Source organism: Ailuropoda melanoleuca, chromosome 17, assembly GCF_002007445.2.
Source record: "Ailuropoda melanoleuca isolate Jingjing chromosome 17, ASM200744v2, whole genome shotgun sequence".
NCBI classification, from domain to species: Eukaryota; Metazoa; Chordata; class Mammalia; order Carnivora; family Ursidae; genus Ailuropoda; species Ailuropoda melanoleuca.
This window is the reverse complement of record NC_048234.1, coordinates 2920850-2935049: the sequence shown is the minus strand read 5'-3', so window position 1 is coordinate 2935049 and position 14200 is coordinate 2920850. Positions and strand designations below refer to the sequence as shown.

The following is a 14200-nucleotide window of genomic DNA, read 5'->3' as shown; positions in this document are numbered from 1 at the left end:
TCGCCTCGGCTCCCGATTGGGCGCCGCACTCCGGTGGCTGGAGTGTGGCGGTCCGGCCTCCGCGGGCTACTCCGGGTGAAGCCGCCGCGGGCTTCGGAGCGCAGCTGCCTGGGGACGCTCATCCGTGGCCGGAGTGCCGACTTCCTTCCCCGATACAGACGCCACCGATCTTCTCCCGGATCCTCTTCCTCCGTAACCTGCTGCTTTTCTTTTTCCTTCCTCCCGGCTCCCATCTCCCTAATCCGCCTTTTCCTCCCCTGCTCCCGGGGCCCGGAGCCCACCATCCCCATCATCCCACCTGCCATCCTCCTGGCTTCTTGCCCCTCCTTGACCTCAGATCCCGTGACCGACGGAGCCCTGTCGTAACCTTCTCACCAAACTCTTCTAAACTCCTTTTCCTTCTCTCTTTGCCAGCTCCTGACTCCTAAATTCCAGCTAACCCCTGACCTCTTGACCTCTGACTCTAACATTCTGCACTCCAGACCTTTAAGTTCCCATCTCCTGCAGCGGGGAACCTGCTGACACGGAGGCCTCCCCCTGAGTTCTGAGCCCGTTTCTGAAGCTAGTTTTCACTTTCTTACTCCTGGGCCACTTCCTGTTACTGCCCCCCCACTATGGACTTCTTGATGAGTGGCCTGGCAGCCTGTGGGGCCTGTTTGTTCACCAACCCCCTGGAAGTGGTAAAGACCAGGATGCAGTTGCAGGGAGAACTGCAGGCCCCCGGCACCTACCAGCGGCACTACCGAAACGTCTTCCATGCCTTCATCACCATCGGCAAGGTGGATGGCCTGGCTGCCCTGCAGAAGGGACTGGCCCCTGCTCTCTTATACCAGTTCCTGATGAATGGCATCCGCTTGGGCACCTACGGGCTGGCCGACGCTGGGGGCTACCTGCACACGGCCGAAGGCACCCTCAGCCGTCCCCGCAGCGCCATGGCTGGGGCCCTGGCGGGGGTCATGGGAGCCTACTTGGGGAGCCCCATCTACATGGTGAGAAGAAGGGTTTTGCCTGGGGCCTTCAAGCAGACCCTTGGTGTAGGGTGGGGCCTGGGCCTTCACAACCTGACACTGAGATTGGAAGTGGGTTTGTGTTGAGGATGATGAGAAATTTGAGTAACGTACATCAGCGGGTGTAGGGTCAGGGAAAGACCTGGGCAGGACTAGAATTAGAATCGCACAGTCTCCTCCTTTGAGTTTTCTGGAATAGGTGAAGGGTCAATAGCCTGAGGTCCAGAGAAGGGAAGTGACCAGCTCAAGGTCACACAGCTGCTTGGTGCTAGGACTAGGTCCCGCTTTGTGCTCCTCCTGGAAGACACTGGGAGGCAAGCAGTTCTATAAGAGAGAGCGTCCGGTCTCACTCCCGGGGTGTGACATTCAGGGACAGTGACCCCTCCAGAGTCAGCCTCCACATGTCCCCATGGGTGTTGGTTTCCAGATGACCCCTCACAACCTGCCCCAGAGTTAGATGGGAAGCCTGGTCACGGTGGTGGCCGGAGAGCCAGCCTGGGTACAGGAGCTGGCGTGAGAGGCCGGACCCCTGAGTGTTGCCTAACGGGAACAGTCTTAAGAAACGTTGCCATTCTCCAACCTCTCCATCCCCCACCCAACCCCCAAGGGAAGGAGGATGTAGGGGGGTGGAGTGTCTTGCAGTGCTAGGAGATCCATCCCCTGGGACTGGAGCCAAGGGACACAGAGTCTCATGACCAATGTGTTAATGGGAACAACAATAATTATCAGATTAAAAGGATATTCCTTGCTGAACACCCTAGAGGAAGTGTGGCGGGGTCAGGCGTTTGGGTCTTTGCGGTGGGAGGCTGGCCACTGGGCCATAGGCTGTGCTACTCTCTTGTTCCCAGGTGAAGACACACCTACAGGCACAGGCGACCTCAGAAATTGCCGTAGGGCACCAGTATAAGCATCAGGTGAGGGTTTCCCAGCCCTGCTGGAGGCCCTGCCCGTTCTTTCCCATTCCTCCCACTCCCTCCCTGTCCCAACTCTCCGCCTGCCCCCAACAGCTTCAGCCCAGCGCATCCATCCAGCCCCACTCTGCCCCTATTCTGCGGCGGTGAGGAAGGTTACCAGGGCGGGTGGTAGACACATTCCGATTCTAAGTCCACACGGAACCGGTTGTCCAGACGTTGGGTGCCCGTGAAGGAGCCGTCCTTGGCAGTGTGAGGTGGCAACCCCTGATGGTGGGGTGACTGAAGCCTGCCCCCATGGTCTTCCCCCTACCAGGGCATGTTTCAGGCGCTAAGTGAGATTGGCCAGAAACATGGTCTGGTGGGGTTGTGGCGTGGGGCCCTGGGCGGCCTGCCCCGAGTTATCGTCGGTTCCTCCACCCAGCTGTGCACCTTCTCGTCCACCAAGGACTTCATCACTCAGTGGGAGGTACTGCCCCGGGAACGGGTGGGGCCACCCTGGGAATGCGGGCAGGGGGCGGGCAAGCTGAAGGGGGCCCAAGAGGGGACAGTGCTCACGGTCAAGAACAGAACAGCGGGAGGGCTCGGGGATCTCTGACTCTTTACCCCTTCCCCACGCTCCTCTTGTCACTTCCTCCCAGACGGTGCATCTGAGTCCTCGAGCATCCTGCCCTTCCTCCTTCACGGTGTTGTCACACCGTGTCCTAACTGGTGGCATGGAAGCTGGCTGAGTTACCAGCTCTCTTCTCTTGCCCAGGGCAGCTCCCGCCGTCCTTTCCTAGGGGTCGAATGACTGGCTGACGAACCTCTTCCTCCCTCCACCCGTAGATATTTCCTCCCCAGAGCTGGAAGGTGGCGCTGGTGGCTGCCATGGTGAGTGGCATCGCGGTGGTGCTGGCCATGACACCCTTTGATGTGGCCAGCACAAGGCTCTACAACCAGCCCACCGACGCTCAGGGCAAGGTAAGGGAATGCTCTGGAGGGCTGGCAGGCAGGGCAGGCCAGGCGGTGGGGAAAGCGCGTGGTGGGTGCAGGTGGGACCGCCTCAAACGCAGCCCACTGAGATGAGGCCCCTGGTGGGTTCTGACGAACGCCTTCCCTGTGCTCTCCGTCCCTCTGCACCTGCTCTCAGGGCCTCATGTACCGGGGAGTGCTGGACGCCCTGCTGCGGACCGCGCGGACAGAAGGCATTGTTGGCATGTACAAGGGTATAGGTGCCTCCTACTTCCGCCTCGGCCCCCACACCATCCTTTCCCTCTTCTTCTGGGACCGGTTACGCACCGTCTACTACACGTACACCAAATGACAACGGCCACTCTTCCACACACCGACTCAGCACTCCTTGGACACTTCTGCCTCCACTCCTATGTCCTGGCAACTTCTGACCAGGTGACCTTTCGTCCCTCCAAGCGGGACAGCCGACTCCACTTCCCGTCTCTTTTCTCAGGGTTGAGTCACTACAAGGGACAGTCTCCCTCCCTTCCTTGGGTGTCACTTTCAACCTTCCCTCCCCGTCTTCCTGGACACTTCACACCCCCCCTCTCAGGGCTGAACCAGTCACTCCAAAGTATTCCCTCCTTTTATTTGGACAGCCGTAGGTCCCTTCTGATCCTATTCACAAACTTTTAACTCCCCACTCCAAGACCAAAGGGAACTGGGGGGACCCTGGTGTCTTGTTAGATGCAAAGGCACAGAGATATTATCTTGGTTATAAAGCAAGTTTACTTCTGCAGACGGGAGACGTCTTATGTTTATGCACAGGGAAGGAATTAGGGGCATATATCCAACCCCATGTTCCCCTTGAAGAACGGGGTCCCCGTGAGCTTCAGCAGCCTCACTCAGTGTTTCAGCATCTTTACTGGGGACCAAAGATGTTAGGGTCCTGAAGGGTCAGACTGGTCACCAGCTGTTCAAAGTCACCCAGGCTCCAGGGCGGAAGTGACAGATTTTCAGGACCAAGAGATAACCTATTGTCAGGGCTAAGGGGTGGGGGAACAGATGGAGAGAATATGATCCAGGCCTCGGGTGGGGAAGTTCCCACTTCCTGTGCCCCGAAAGACCTGGGTATCTGTGACCCCAAACCTCTGGCCCTCTCCCGCTTTCCTGGAGGACCCCAGCAGCCAGTCTCCCTGGCTCTGTGCCTCCCAGAAGATCCACCCGGGGACCCAGTCATGAGCCACGAGTGCTTTCTGTCCTCCTTACGGGGGATCATTGAAGGTGAGCAGGAGATCAGTCTGGTACCGGGGCAGCCGCAGCAAAGCCTGGTGCACTGTCACATCCTTTGCTGCCTAAAGGGATCAGAGTGGAGATGCTTACCCTGACCCCCCACCCCCCAAGGCCACTCTCTTCACCCCTCCGGGAATCTCACACTCCCTTGCCCTCACCTGCTGGTTTTCTTTAGCCACCTGCTGCTTGCCAGAGAGGACCCAGGCTTCTTGACAGCAGCTCCTCAGAGCCAGGTTCTCCAAAAGGAGGGGCTGCACACTGTCCACTTGCAAGGCCCTAGCCCCCTGCACCCCGCCCACGTCCTCAAAGTGGTACCTAGAGTAGGGGGAGCGGGGTCAGGGAGGTACCTCTCTCACCCCCCCACCCCTCATTTCCCCAGCATCTTTGAGTCCCTTAAGCTTCGCTCACTTCCGGTGATAAGGTGTTGCCCTTGGAGTTCTCATTGCCCTGATTAACCGTCCAGCCGCAGGCCCCGCCCACCTCCTCGGCTCCGGCCCTCCCATTGGCCAGCCGCGCGGGCGGCCACCTCCCTCACCGCGCGGCCTCCTGGCCCTGCACGTGGGCCTGCAGCTCCAGAAGTTCCACGATCAGGCTCTGGTCCGTCACGCGGTGGCAGAAGACTTCCTGATTGTCCGGGACCGGTCGGAGGTCGCTGGAGAGAGGCGAGGCCGACCCCGGCTGAGCCCCGCATCTGCCCGCATCCCACCCGGCCGGCCCGCGGCGCCCGCGCCTTCTCACCTCACGTCAAGGGCCCCGGGAGGGAGAGTGGCGGAGAAGGCGCCCCCGAACAGCGGGTAGTCTCGCGTGGGCTCCATGGGCCTGGGGCTAGATGCGGGCATTAGAGAGATGTGGAAGAAACCCACGTGTGGCCACGAGGCATCATCACCGCCGCCGCCTCCCTAGCTCCCGCCCCTTTAATGATGGGCCCCGCCCCGCGGCCGCGCTGGCCAATCGGCGCCCGCGCCGTGGGGGCGGTGCCCAACGGGGCGGCTCCCGGAAGCCTGGTTCTCCCGGGGGGCGCGGGGCGGGACCTGGGGTTCTGCTGGGAGCTCAGACCTCGGGCCTGGGGTTTGTGACGCTGTCGTGCTCGCTAGGTCGCGCGCACCAGTCTCCTCTCTTTCAAGGGGTCGCATCTTCTAAGACTGTGGCCCGAGACCCTCCTTAGGGGCCCTTGCTGGCGCAAGGGACCGACGTCTAGGTGGGATCTCCTGAATCCGGGGAGAATAGTTGGAGGGTCTCGCAGGCGCCTCCTTGGGGCGTCTCGATGGCAGCGAGCTGCAAACCAGACCGCTAATTCCCGGATGCGGGGAATTAGGGGAACAGTGGGGTCAAGTGTGGGGCCCGGTTGGGATTCAGGCCTCTCGCCTTCCTGCAAGAGAGACCTAACCCGGGGATTAGGTATTAATCCCTCTCAAATCTTGCCTTGAGAACGCGGTGGGGGGCTGGGGGTGGGGACGGGGGCGCCTCCACACGCACCTGGAGGAAAACACGGATTAAACCCTCTGTTGTTTCTCTTTCATAGATTTTTAGAATGTTCTTAAAGTTTCTGCTCAGTTACATCCTCCCAGCTAATTTCTCCATTCATGTTTGATCCCCAGCACCGGGCAGTGTTTAGAACATAACAGACCCATTATGTACTGTTGAACGATTGAATAAACCCCGCCCACGGGGTTCCAAGCGCTGACTCTACTTACGGACCCTAATAATTTCACGACACTGGGGCCGGGGACACCTAACTTTCGGCACCTTACCAAAGCTGGAGATACAAAGGCAATTAGGACACTTTGAGTCTTAGAGATTGACCCAAAACTCACCGGGGCATCCTAGGGGTGTGTTAGGCAGGAGAACATCAGGAGAAAGACTTGGAGCCAAAAGGGGGTAAAGTTTTGGGAGATGCAAACGTATCAGCTTGGCAAGGGTGCAGTGGGGATCAGGTGGTGGGAGCTGTGAACAGTGATGCTGGAGAGATGGTCCTGTGCAGGGTTTTTATGGAGCATTCTAAGGAGCTTGGACTGTTCCCTTCTGGCTGCCAGCCTCAGACTTCTCTCGTCCTTATGTCCTCATCTCTAAAACGTTGTCAGGGTTAAAGGAGCTATGGATGTAGTTGCATCTGGATCTGTTTCTGGGCAAAGAGAGCGGACTAGGTTTGATCCATGATGAATTCTAGAGAGGAGGGGAGTGTTGCAGACCCTAGAGGGAGAGAAGGAGCCTGGACAAGGGAAACCAAGGGAGCTAGAACAGAGGTCTACTCCACGCCGCCTCTCTTGGATGTGGGGTGGCAGACCTCTGTCCCCCCCCGCCCCGTTTCTGCTGGCCTGCCGTCTGCTCCCACCCCCAACCCAACCCCACAGGGCACTACCGGCTCTAACTGCATTGTGAGCAGTCAAGCAGACAGGGAACCCTTGGAAAGGGACCTTCAAGGACAAAGAAGTAAACAGGGCCCTGGCGCTGGTCATGAGGGGTGGGGGACTACTGAGCCAGGAGAAGGTCACACAGGATTAGGGAGACTGAGGAGAAAGGCCCCCACTTCCTGATTTGGGGTCTCTGGCATGCTGGGAGCCATGCTCTTGGATGAGCCCCGTGCAGCTGGGGACTCCTGCCCCACCAGAGATCTTGCGCTCTTCCAAGTGGTAAGAAGCAGATCTCCATGAAGTGACACAGGCAGAGGGCCAGACCTCCTCTGCGAGAGGGGGTGGAAGGTCACCTTAACCTGGCAAATTCCCACTTGGACTTCGCTTCCCTCCCTCTCATCCTTCAGATCTGTCTCGGTGTCTGTGACTTCTCCAGGCCCTCCCACTATTGTACATTCAAATCCAAACTCCCAAGAGACGGAATCTAAGGACCTATTTGGCAAGCTGTCCTGCCTGCCACTTCCCGGGCCACTAGCCAGATATGAGTGAGGTCCCCGGTCCAGCTGGCTGTGGCTAGGATGATGGGTAATCATGGGACAAATCTCAGTAGGCCGCGGTAGCCCAAGCCATTTTGTGAGGTTCGTGCCGCTCTCAACTCACTCCTTGAGACAGACCTGCAACTGATGGATTCCATCCCCCTGCGACATTCCCTTATCCGATGCCCTGCGTGCAGCTGATGCAGCTGGTTTCTCTGGGGACAGGTGTCCCAGAGCACCTCGAGGGCACCAGGCGGTGGAAGGGATGGACTTGCACCAGGGAGAAGGCTCGATACACCTGAACTCAAGCATCAATTTGGGGCCACGCATATGTCCATTAAGCAGAGGTTTTGAACCTTTTTTTCTACCACGCATCGCCTTGGCAGCTTGGTGAGGCCCACGGACTCCTACTCGGAATGATGTGTTCAAATTCATAAAATAAAATATGTAGGGATACAAAGGAAATGAAAGTATTTTTTTAACATTTTATTTATTTTTTTGAGAGAGAGAGCACAAGCAGGGGGAGGGGCAGAGGGAGAGGCAGAAACAGGCTCCCCACTGAGCAGGAGCCCAGATGCATGCGATGCGAGATGCGAGACTCAATCCCAGAACCCGGGATCATGACCCGAGCTGAAGGCAGATACTTAATCGACTGAGCCACCCAGGAGCCCCAGGAAATGAAAATATTTAAATACAATAAAATTAAAACCCCAGATTTTTGTTTGACTAAAAATGTGCTTCTTTGTTACCAGGTTAACGAGATCTAGCAGCAGGTCTGATCAGGATTAGTGTAACACAGACACTCTGGCACTGCTCATACTGCCAGGCTCTGCTATCTACCGTTATCATTACAGGTGACGCTAAATTTCAAATAAGAGGTCGTTGGAAATAAGCGTAACTTTTTCCCATCCAACCTGATTGGAGCTTAAGAAACCCAGCTATGAATTATGTGCCCCGGCCCTGCACCAGGCCCTAGCCACAGTGGGTTTCTTTCTTTCTTTTTTTTTAAGATTTTATTTCTTTATTTGACAGAGAGAGAAACAGCGAGAGAGGGAACACAAGCAGGGGGAGTGGGAGAGGGAGAAGCAGGCTTCCTACTGAGCAGGGAGCCCGTGGGATCATGACCTGAGCCAAAGGCAGATGCTAACGACTGAGCCACCCAGGCACCACCGACGCCCCCCACAGTAGGTTTCTAAACAAAGGCCTGGTATCATGAATGTGGAGTTTGAGGAAGAACAGTGTGTCCTCGTATTGGGGATGATTTTATAGTTGTCACCCAGCGCCCCCCCCACGGAACTTTCCAGCCCCCTATCTCCCCCTTCTCCCCTCGTGCTCTAGATACAAGGTACTCTGAACTTCCCTCAGCCCCTTGACTGGGTCACCCTCCTTCGTGCTTCTCTGCTTTTACACCTGTGCCGTCCAGCTAGAACTTTTTTTCTCCCCCCCTTCCCTGGCTAACTCATTGCCAGGGTTCATTGCTCCTTCTGAGGGCACCTGTGGCTCTTGGCCTTTCCGTCCCAACCGCAGGCACCCACTGTGCTGTAATCCTCTAATCCCCAGTAGAGTCTAAGCACCAGGAGGTAAGAGACCATACCCATCGGTTCACCTTTAGCTTCCCCCTGAGTTGTGCAGGAGGGAGGGTGGGTGCTGACCTATAAATATTTATTGAATGGATATTGCTTAAGAGACAAGAGATTATTTACCAGTTAAGACCACTCAAGAGATGTTGTACCACAAAGACCTTGACTGGCCCTCGTTCCTGGTTCCTAAGAGGGAAACTAAATCCTTGGGATTTTCCAAGTGACGGGAGTCCTTTGTTATCCTTCGTGGACCCTGATAGTTTACACGGATGAGATGACTCGTCAGAGGGAAGAATCAGGATGAGGCCACACCATAGAGACCAACCGTGTGATTGAGAGCGTTGGCGCTTTGAGCCATTTGACATCAACCCAATAAAACTCCAAGCCCCGATAAAAATGCTGGACATTGAGGCTCAAGGCAACTTCTTGCATGGTAAACACACCGATGTGCCAGGAGGTGATACACCTGTCTCCTGGGGGACTGGGCGTGGAAGCTCTGCTCCTAGGACCCTTCCAGAACTTATGTTTGTCTGCCCTTACAGTGAAACAACAATCGTAAGTATAGCACTTTCCTGAGTTCTGCAAGTTGTTCCAGTGACTTATTGAACCTCTGGGCATTGCAGGAGCCCTGGAATTTAAAGCCAGTGGCCAGAAATGTGGGTGACTGGGGGACCCATGAGATTTATGGCTGGCATCTGAAATGAGGGTGGTCTTGTGGAAAACAGCCAGTAACTCGTGGCATCCGGTGCTTCCTCCCGTTAGTGTAAGACCAGTGAAGGTGAAAAGGAAGAAGTCTGTAATATCCCAGGTTCAGGAGGCTGAGGGTCTGGGCGAAGCTGGTGGAGACAGGAGAGGAGGAGATGAACCCAGAAAAGCCATAAGCAACAGAAGCCATAATCTGGGTGATCAGCAAAGTGTAGCGGAAGCAAGAAGCATCAAAGATGGAGGCCGGGCCAAGATGGCGACGCCAATGACAGAAATGCGGCAGTGAAGGTTTTGGTTGTGGGTGGGGCGGACAGGAGAGAGGGCCTATGTTCGTGCCCCTAAGTCACCAGACTGGATGCTTCTCTCCCTCCACTTCCCAGCAGGCGAGTCCAGCGCCTCTGCTCCTGCTGTTCCTCCTTCTGGGTGTGGGATTGTCCAAGCCAGTGACCCAGAGACAACCGTGCCATGGGACTGTGCTCGGCAACGTTCATTCCTGGGGACCCTCTGCCTGGAGCTAGCAAAGGGCACCAGCCTCAGAATGAGTTCTGTATTCTCCCAGCTCCATGCTGGCAGAGCCTTCACCTTTGACCTCTCACCACACCCTTGCCCTCCTGCACCTGGCATCTGATCCTCAGCATGGATTCCAGGAGCGGGAGGAGGAGGCCGTTTGGACGCGGTGAATTGGGAGAGTTGGTACGCCCTGGCAGACATCCCCCTGGTGGCCTGGGCAGTATCTGAAGGAGGGGGGAGTGGGGAGGGGTCCCATCGTCGCAGCTCTTCAGAATCTGGACCCTCACGGGAAGGGGGAGGTGCATCCCATTCTCCTAGGAGGTATTGTTGGGAGTCCACGGGGCCCCAGCTCCCAAAGTGCCGCATAACTTCGTTGTTTTTGTCTGCTTTATTTGGCTAAGTTCATTTCCTTGTAACCGGCCACAGGGGAAGTGTTTGGGAGTGGGGAGGGCTGAGTGCACTCTGCGGGGGAAAGGATCTCGGGGCCAGAAGAGTTTGCCTCGGGGTGAAGACGGGGTCAGCGGAGCTAGGACTCAGTGGTGAAGGACTTGGGCTGGCTCCCCAGCCCCATCCGTTGCCCTGGATTCCTTCCCAGGGGCATCCCAGGATACTCCAGTGACTCAGGCCATGGGAAGCCAGCCACTCAGCCTCCTGTTTTTCTGCCAACCCCTTAAACACGGGTTAGCAGGACCTCCTAGATGACCTTTTCCGTCCATACACCCAGGGACTCCCAGATCTCTCCTGCCTGCCTGCTGGGTACCTCCATTCACATATCCCGCTAACACCCCAGACTCGGCGTGTCCAAAGCAGAGCACATCATCTTCCTGCCAAATGGGCACCAAACCCTAATGAGATCATCGCCTGCCCGCTGGTCCTAGCAGCACGTCTGGGCTTCACCATTGACTCCGCTCTCTCCTCGTCCTCCTGCATCCAGTTCCTGGCGATTCTGGCCTCTAGAGTCTCTGGAATCCTTTCATTTCTCTCCCTCTACCTTTCCACTGCCCCAGTCTGGGCCAGCATTTCCCGCCTGGAGAGCGCTGTGCCTTCTCACTGGACCCCCCACATCCTCCTTGGAGGCCCTAGTGGTCGTGTCTCCACCCCTATAGAAACCCCTTCTAGAGATTTCCCATTGCTCTTGGGCTGAAGTCCAGATCCCCTAACATGCTTTGTTAGGTCTCTCACTGTGACTGTCCTCTCTTCCCCTGCAGGTAACGTTCCAGACTCTCACCTTCGTTCAGGGCCTAAGTCACCATGTTGCTGGCCTGGGAGGCTTTGCAAGGACTGTTCTGCTTTCCTCAGCTGCCCTCCCCCTTTCCTGTCACAAGCTGCTTCTCCTCCCTCAGGCCTCAGTTGCTCCTGCGACCCCTCCCCCAGTCTGATACCTGGGGCCCCACTCCCCACAGAGGGCTCCCACAGTACCCTAGCCCCCCTGAAAGATCCTTTTGGAGATGGCTCGTTTCGACTCTGTCTCCCTCCCTGTGTGCGCTCTGGAAGGAGGCCCTCGACCATTCTCTTACCTGAATGAGAGATCCCATAGGCCTTTTCACATCCTTTATCCCATTCTGTGGCCAAAGGCTGCTCCTCCAGCCCGACTGGGCTGACAAAGCTGCACAAACCCACCCCCTCCCAGGGGGAAATGACTCATGGTCGCAGGCTCTCCGAGTGGGCTGCTCACACAGGAAGGTCTTTCCTGAAGCCCAAGACAGGACTCCAACCCAAGCCCCACCCCAGCAGTACACGGGGCTCCACCGGCTGGCTGGGTGCTGCCCCCACATGTCCAAGGACAGGCTGAAATTTCCCCGATTTCCACCCCCAGGGTCTTGAATAGAGCAGGAGGTAGGGAAATAGGCTTGCCCCCCTCTGGGACCCTGCTGCTGCCAGGCACGTGTTAAATTGAGAAAAAGGTGAGACTTACTGTTTTCGTGTCCCTCCACCCCCACCTCAACACACACACACACACACACACACACACACACACAGTGTCCCTCATTTGATGTGATGACAAGAGCTTGTGACTTTGAACCACTAGAGAAAGGAAGTAAAAAGAAGAAACGCTTGAGAGGACGTGAAAAGCTGGGCCACCGGAAACCAGACTAAGTTCACTCTTCTATTAAGAAAAACAACAACCCCGAGTTTAACCATCTTTACTACGTTAACATTCATACTTACTCATGTGTTCCTCGGGTGCGTATTGGTGACAGGTGCCATACTAGGTGGGAGGATACAGGGGAGGACGGAGATGGAGTTCCCACTCTCACGGCGCTTATGCTCACCTGAGAAGACACACACCTCAGTGTAAGACTGCGATGTGGAGAATACATCACAGCAGTGACCTGGGCTGGAAAGGGTGTGCAGAGCCCCTGGTATCCAGCTGTTGACTGATGAAACCCAAAAAAAAGGACAGGACTTGATCGTTAGCTTTAGACGTTGCCATAGAAGTGTGTTTTGGTTTGGTTTTGTCTTTGAGAGAGCAAGCGTGAGCGCCAGTTTGGGGAGGTGGGTGCCAAGGGAGAGGGAGAGAGAATCCCAAGCAGGCTCCATGCACGCTCCGACACAAGGCTCCATCTCACGACCCTGAGATCATGACCTGAGCGGAAATCAAGAGTCAGACGCTCAACCAACCGAGCCACCCAGGCGCCCCTAGAAGAGGATTGTTTTGGTTTGGTTTTTAAAAAAGATTTTTAAAGTAATCCCTGCACCCAAAGTGGGGCTCAAACCCACAACTCCGAGATCAAGAGTTGCGTGCTCGACGGACTGAACCAGCCAGGCGCCTCTAGGTGGCTTTTTTTAGGGCTCAGCTGTAGAGAGCTTTTGTGGTACCGGTTCTGTTGATGGCGTATTACTATTGTTGCTCGACTGGAGTGCCCGCTTACTGCCTTTGATCTCTAATTCCCATTCCCTGCTTCCCCCATGGGTGGGTCATGATTCATTTATGAGACAGTCGGCCCTGTTGTCTGGCTCTCTCAGAGAAAGCAGATGGGTTGGATTTTGTCGCATGGGAATGATGAAAAGATACTCGGTCAACTTAAAGGGTATTGGATAAGTTATGCCTGGAAATCGGATGGAGAAGAAAGAAGTGGATTGAGGGGAAGACTGAGCAGGAACTCCTGATGACTTTGAGATATGAGAGTACTGAAGATGAAGAAACAAGATGCAAGGAAAGGAGGTTATGGTCACAGGTAGGGTGCTTGGATCAGGGAGCTTGGATGTGCAGCAGATCTGGGTGATGATGAAACCCAAGGGAGCTGGTTGGCCAAGGTGGAAAGGAGGAGTCATTGGAGAAAGTTTCAGAGTGTTAAACGGTCATTGATGTGAATCCAGGACAATGGAAGAGATTGAGGTAGACAGCAAGACTTTGAATCAGGAACAAATGCCCTTGAAGAATGAGGGGGAGTTAGGAAAGGTGGCATAGGATAAGATTTGGCTACAAGTCATAGAAAACACCAAAGTAAGGCTAAACACGACGTAAGTTTGTCTTTCACATGTAAGACCTCCAGAGCTCATATGTAGTCTTCAGTGTCAAGAGACCCAGTCTCCTCCTATCTTGTTATTCTGCACCACACGATGCCAATTCCAAAATCTACCTCATGGTCCAATATGGGGGTTGGAGTTCCAGCCATCATGTCTTCAATCCAGACAGCAGGAAACAAGAAGAACTGAAAACAAGAAAAGCGCAAAGCATGCACCCTTCCTCTAAGAACACCTGGAAGTTGTGTACATTGTTTTCTCTCCTGTTGGGTCAGAATATAGCCCCACCTGTTAAGGACAGCTGGGAGACGTCGTCTTTATTTTGAGCACGCAGAACCCCTGCTAAAATACTTGAGGGTTTTATTTGTAGAGGCGGAATCAGATATTGGGGAACAACCGGTCGTCTCTTCCACAGGGAATGATTGGGAAGCCAGCAGAATAGAAGGGGGTGAAGGCGATTTAGTAGGATGGCGGGAGCCTAAAATGAGGCAAGATTTTCTTCAAAGTGGGTGGAGAATAATCGGGAAGTGGTACAGGAAGGACCCAAACCCCACATCCCTGGGAGGCATGTGAAGTTTGAGAATGAAAGCCGCCCCTTGGAAGGGTTGTGGAGGGGCTTTTGGGGTAGCTGGCTTCCTGTGAAGAAATTGAGGACAGGCAGCCTGTTGGGATTTTGCTAGGGGGTCTTTGCAAGGTGGGCAGAGGCAGGAGCTGGGTCAGGGACCAGCAAAGACAAGGCTGGGCGGCGGCATGGCCTCACTCCCGGTCCTGGCTGAGGGTGGGTCTGGCTTGGCCAGGGTGATCCGAACCAGAAACCTCTCCATCTCCAGATGCATGCATGTACCGATCACAGCCGATCAGCAGGTCCCCTCACACATCATCCTCCTTTTGCATCAAGCGCTAAGT

The 14200-nt window shown here is 55.5% G+C and overlaps 2 protein-coding genes across 3 annotated transcripts; one reads left to right on the top strand and one right to left on the bottom strand.

The window, feature by feature from the left end:
• Positions 1-9: 9 nt before the first annotated feature.
• SLC25A35 (solute carrier family 25 member 35) lies at positions 10-3650 on the top strand. Of its 2 annotated transcripts, XM_011227401.3 has the most exons (5): positions 13-989; positions 1856-1921; positions 2235-2387; positions 2747-2881; positions 3051-3650. In XM_011227401.3, the coding sequence occupies exons 1-5, from the start codon at positions 615-617 to the stop codon at positions 3222-3224; spliced, it is 903 nt and encodes a 300-aa protein (XP_011225703.1). In that variant the 5' UTR covers positions 13-614; the 3' UTR covers positions 3225-3650. The 2 variants fall into 2 exon arrangements, with proteins under 2 accessions (XP_034502920.1, XP_011225703.1); XM_034647029.1 differs by lacking the exon at positions 2235-2387 and having other exon boundaries at positions 10-989.
• An 80-nt stretch (positions 3651-3730) lies between these two features.
• Positions 3731-5044, bottom strand: RANGRF (RAN guanine nucleotide release factor). Its single transcript, XM_002921151.4, has 5 exons — positions 4883-5044; positions 4680-4796; positions 4303-4459; positions 4121-4206; positions 3731-3897 (listed from the first exon to the last, which is right to left on the bottom strand). Exons 1-5 carry the CDS (start codon positions 4981-4983, stop codon positions 3774-3776), a joined length of 585 nt encoding a protein of 194 aa, XP_002921197.2. The 5' UTR covers positions 4984-5044; the 3' UTR covers positions 3731-3773.
• Between the last annotated feature and the right edge of the window lie 9156 nt (positions 5045-14200).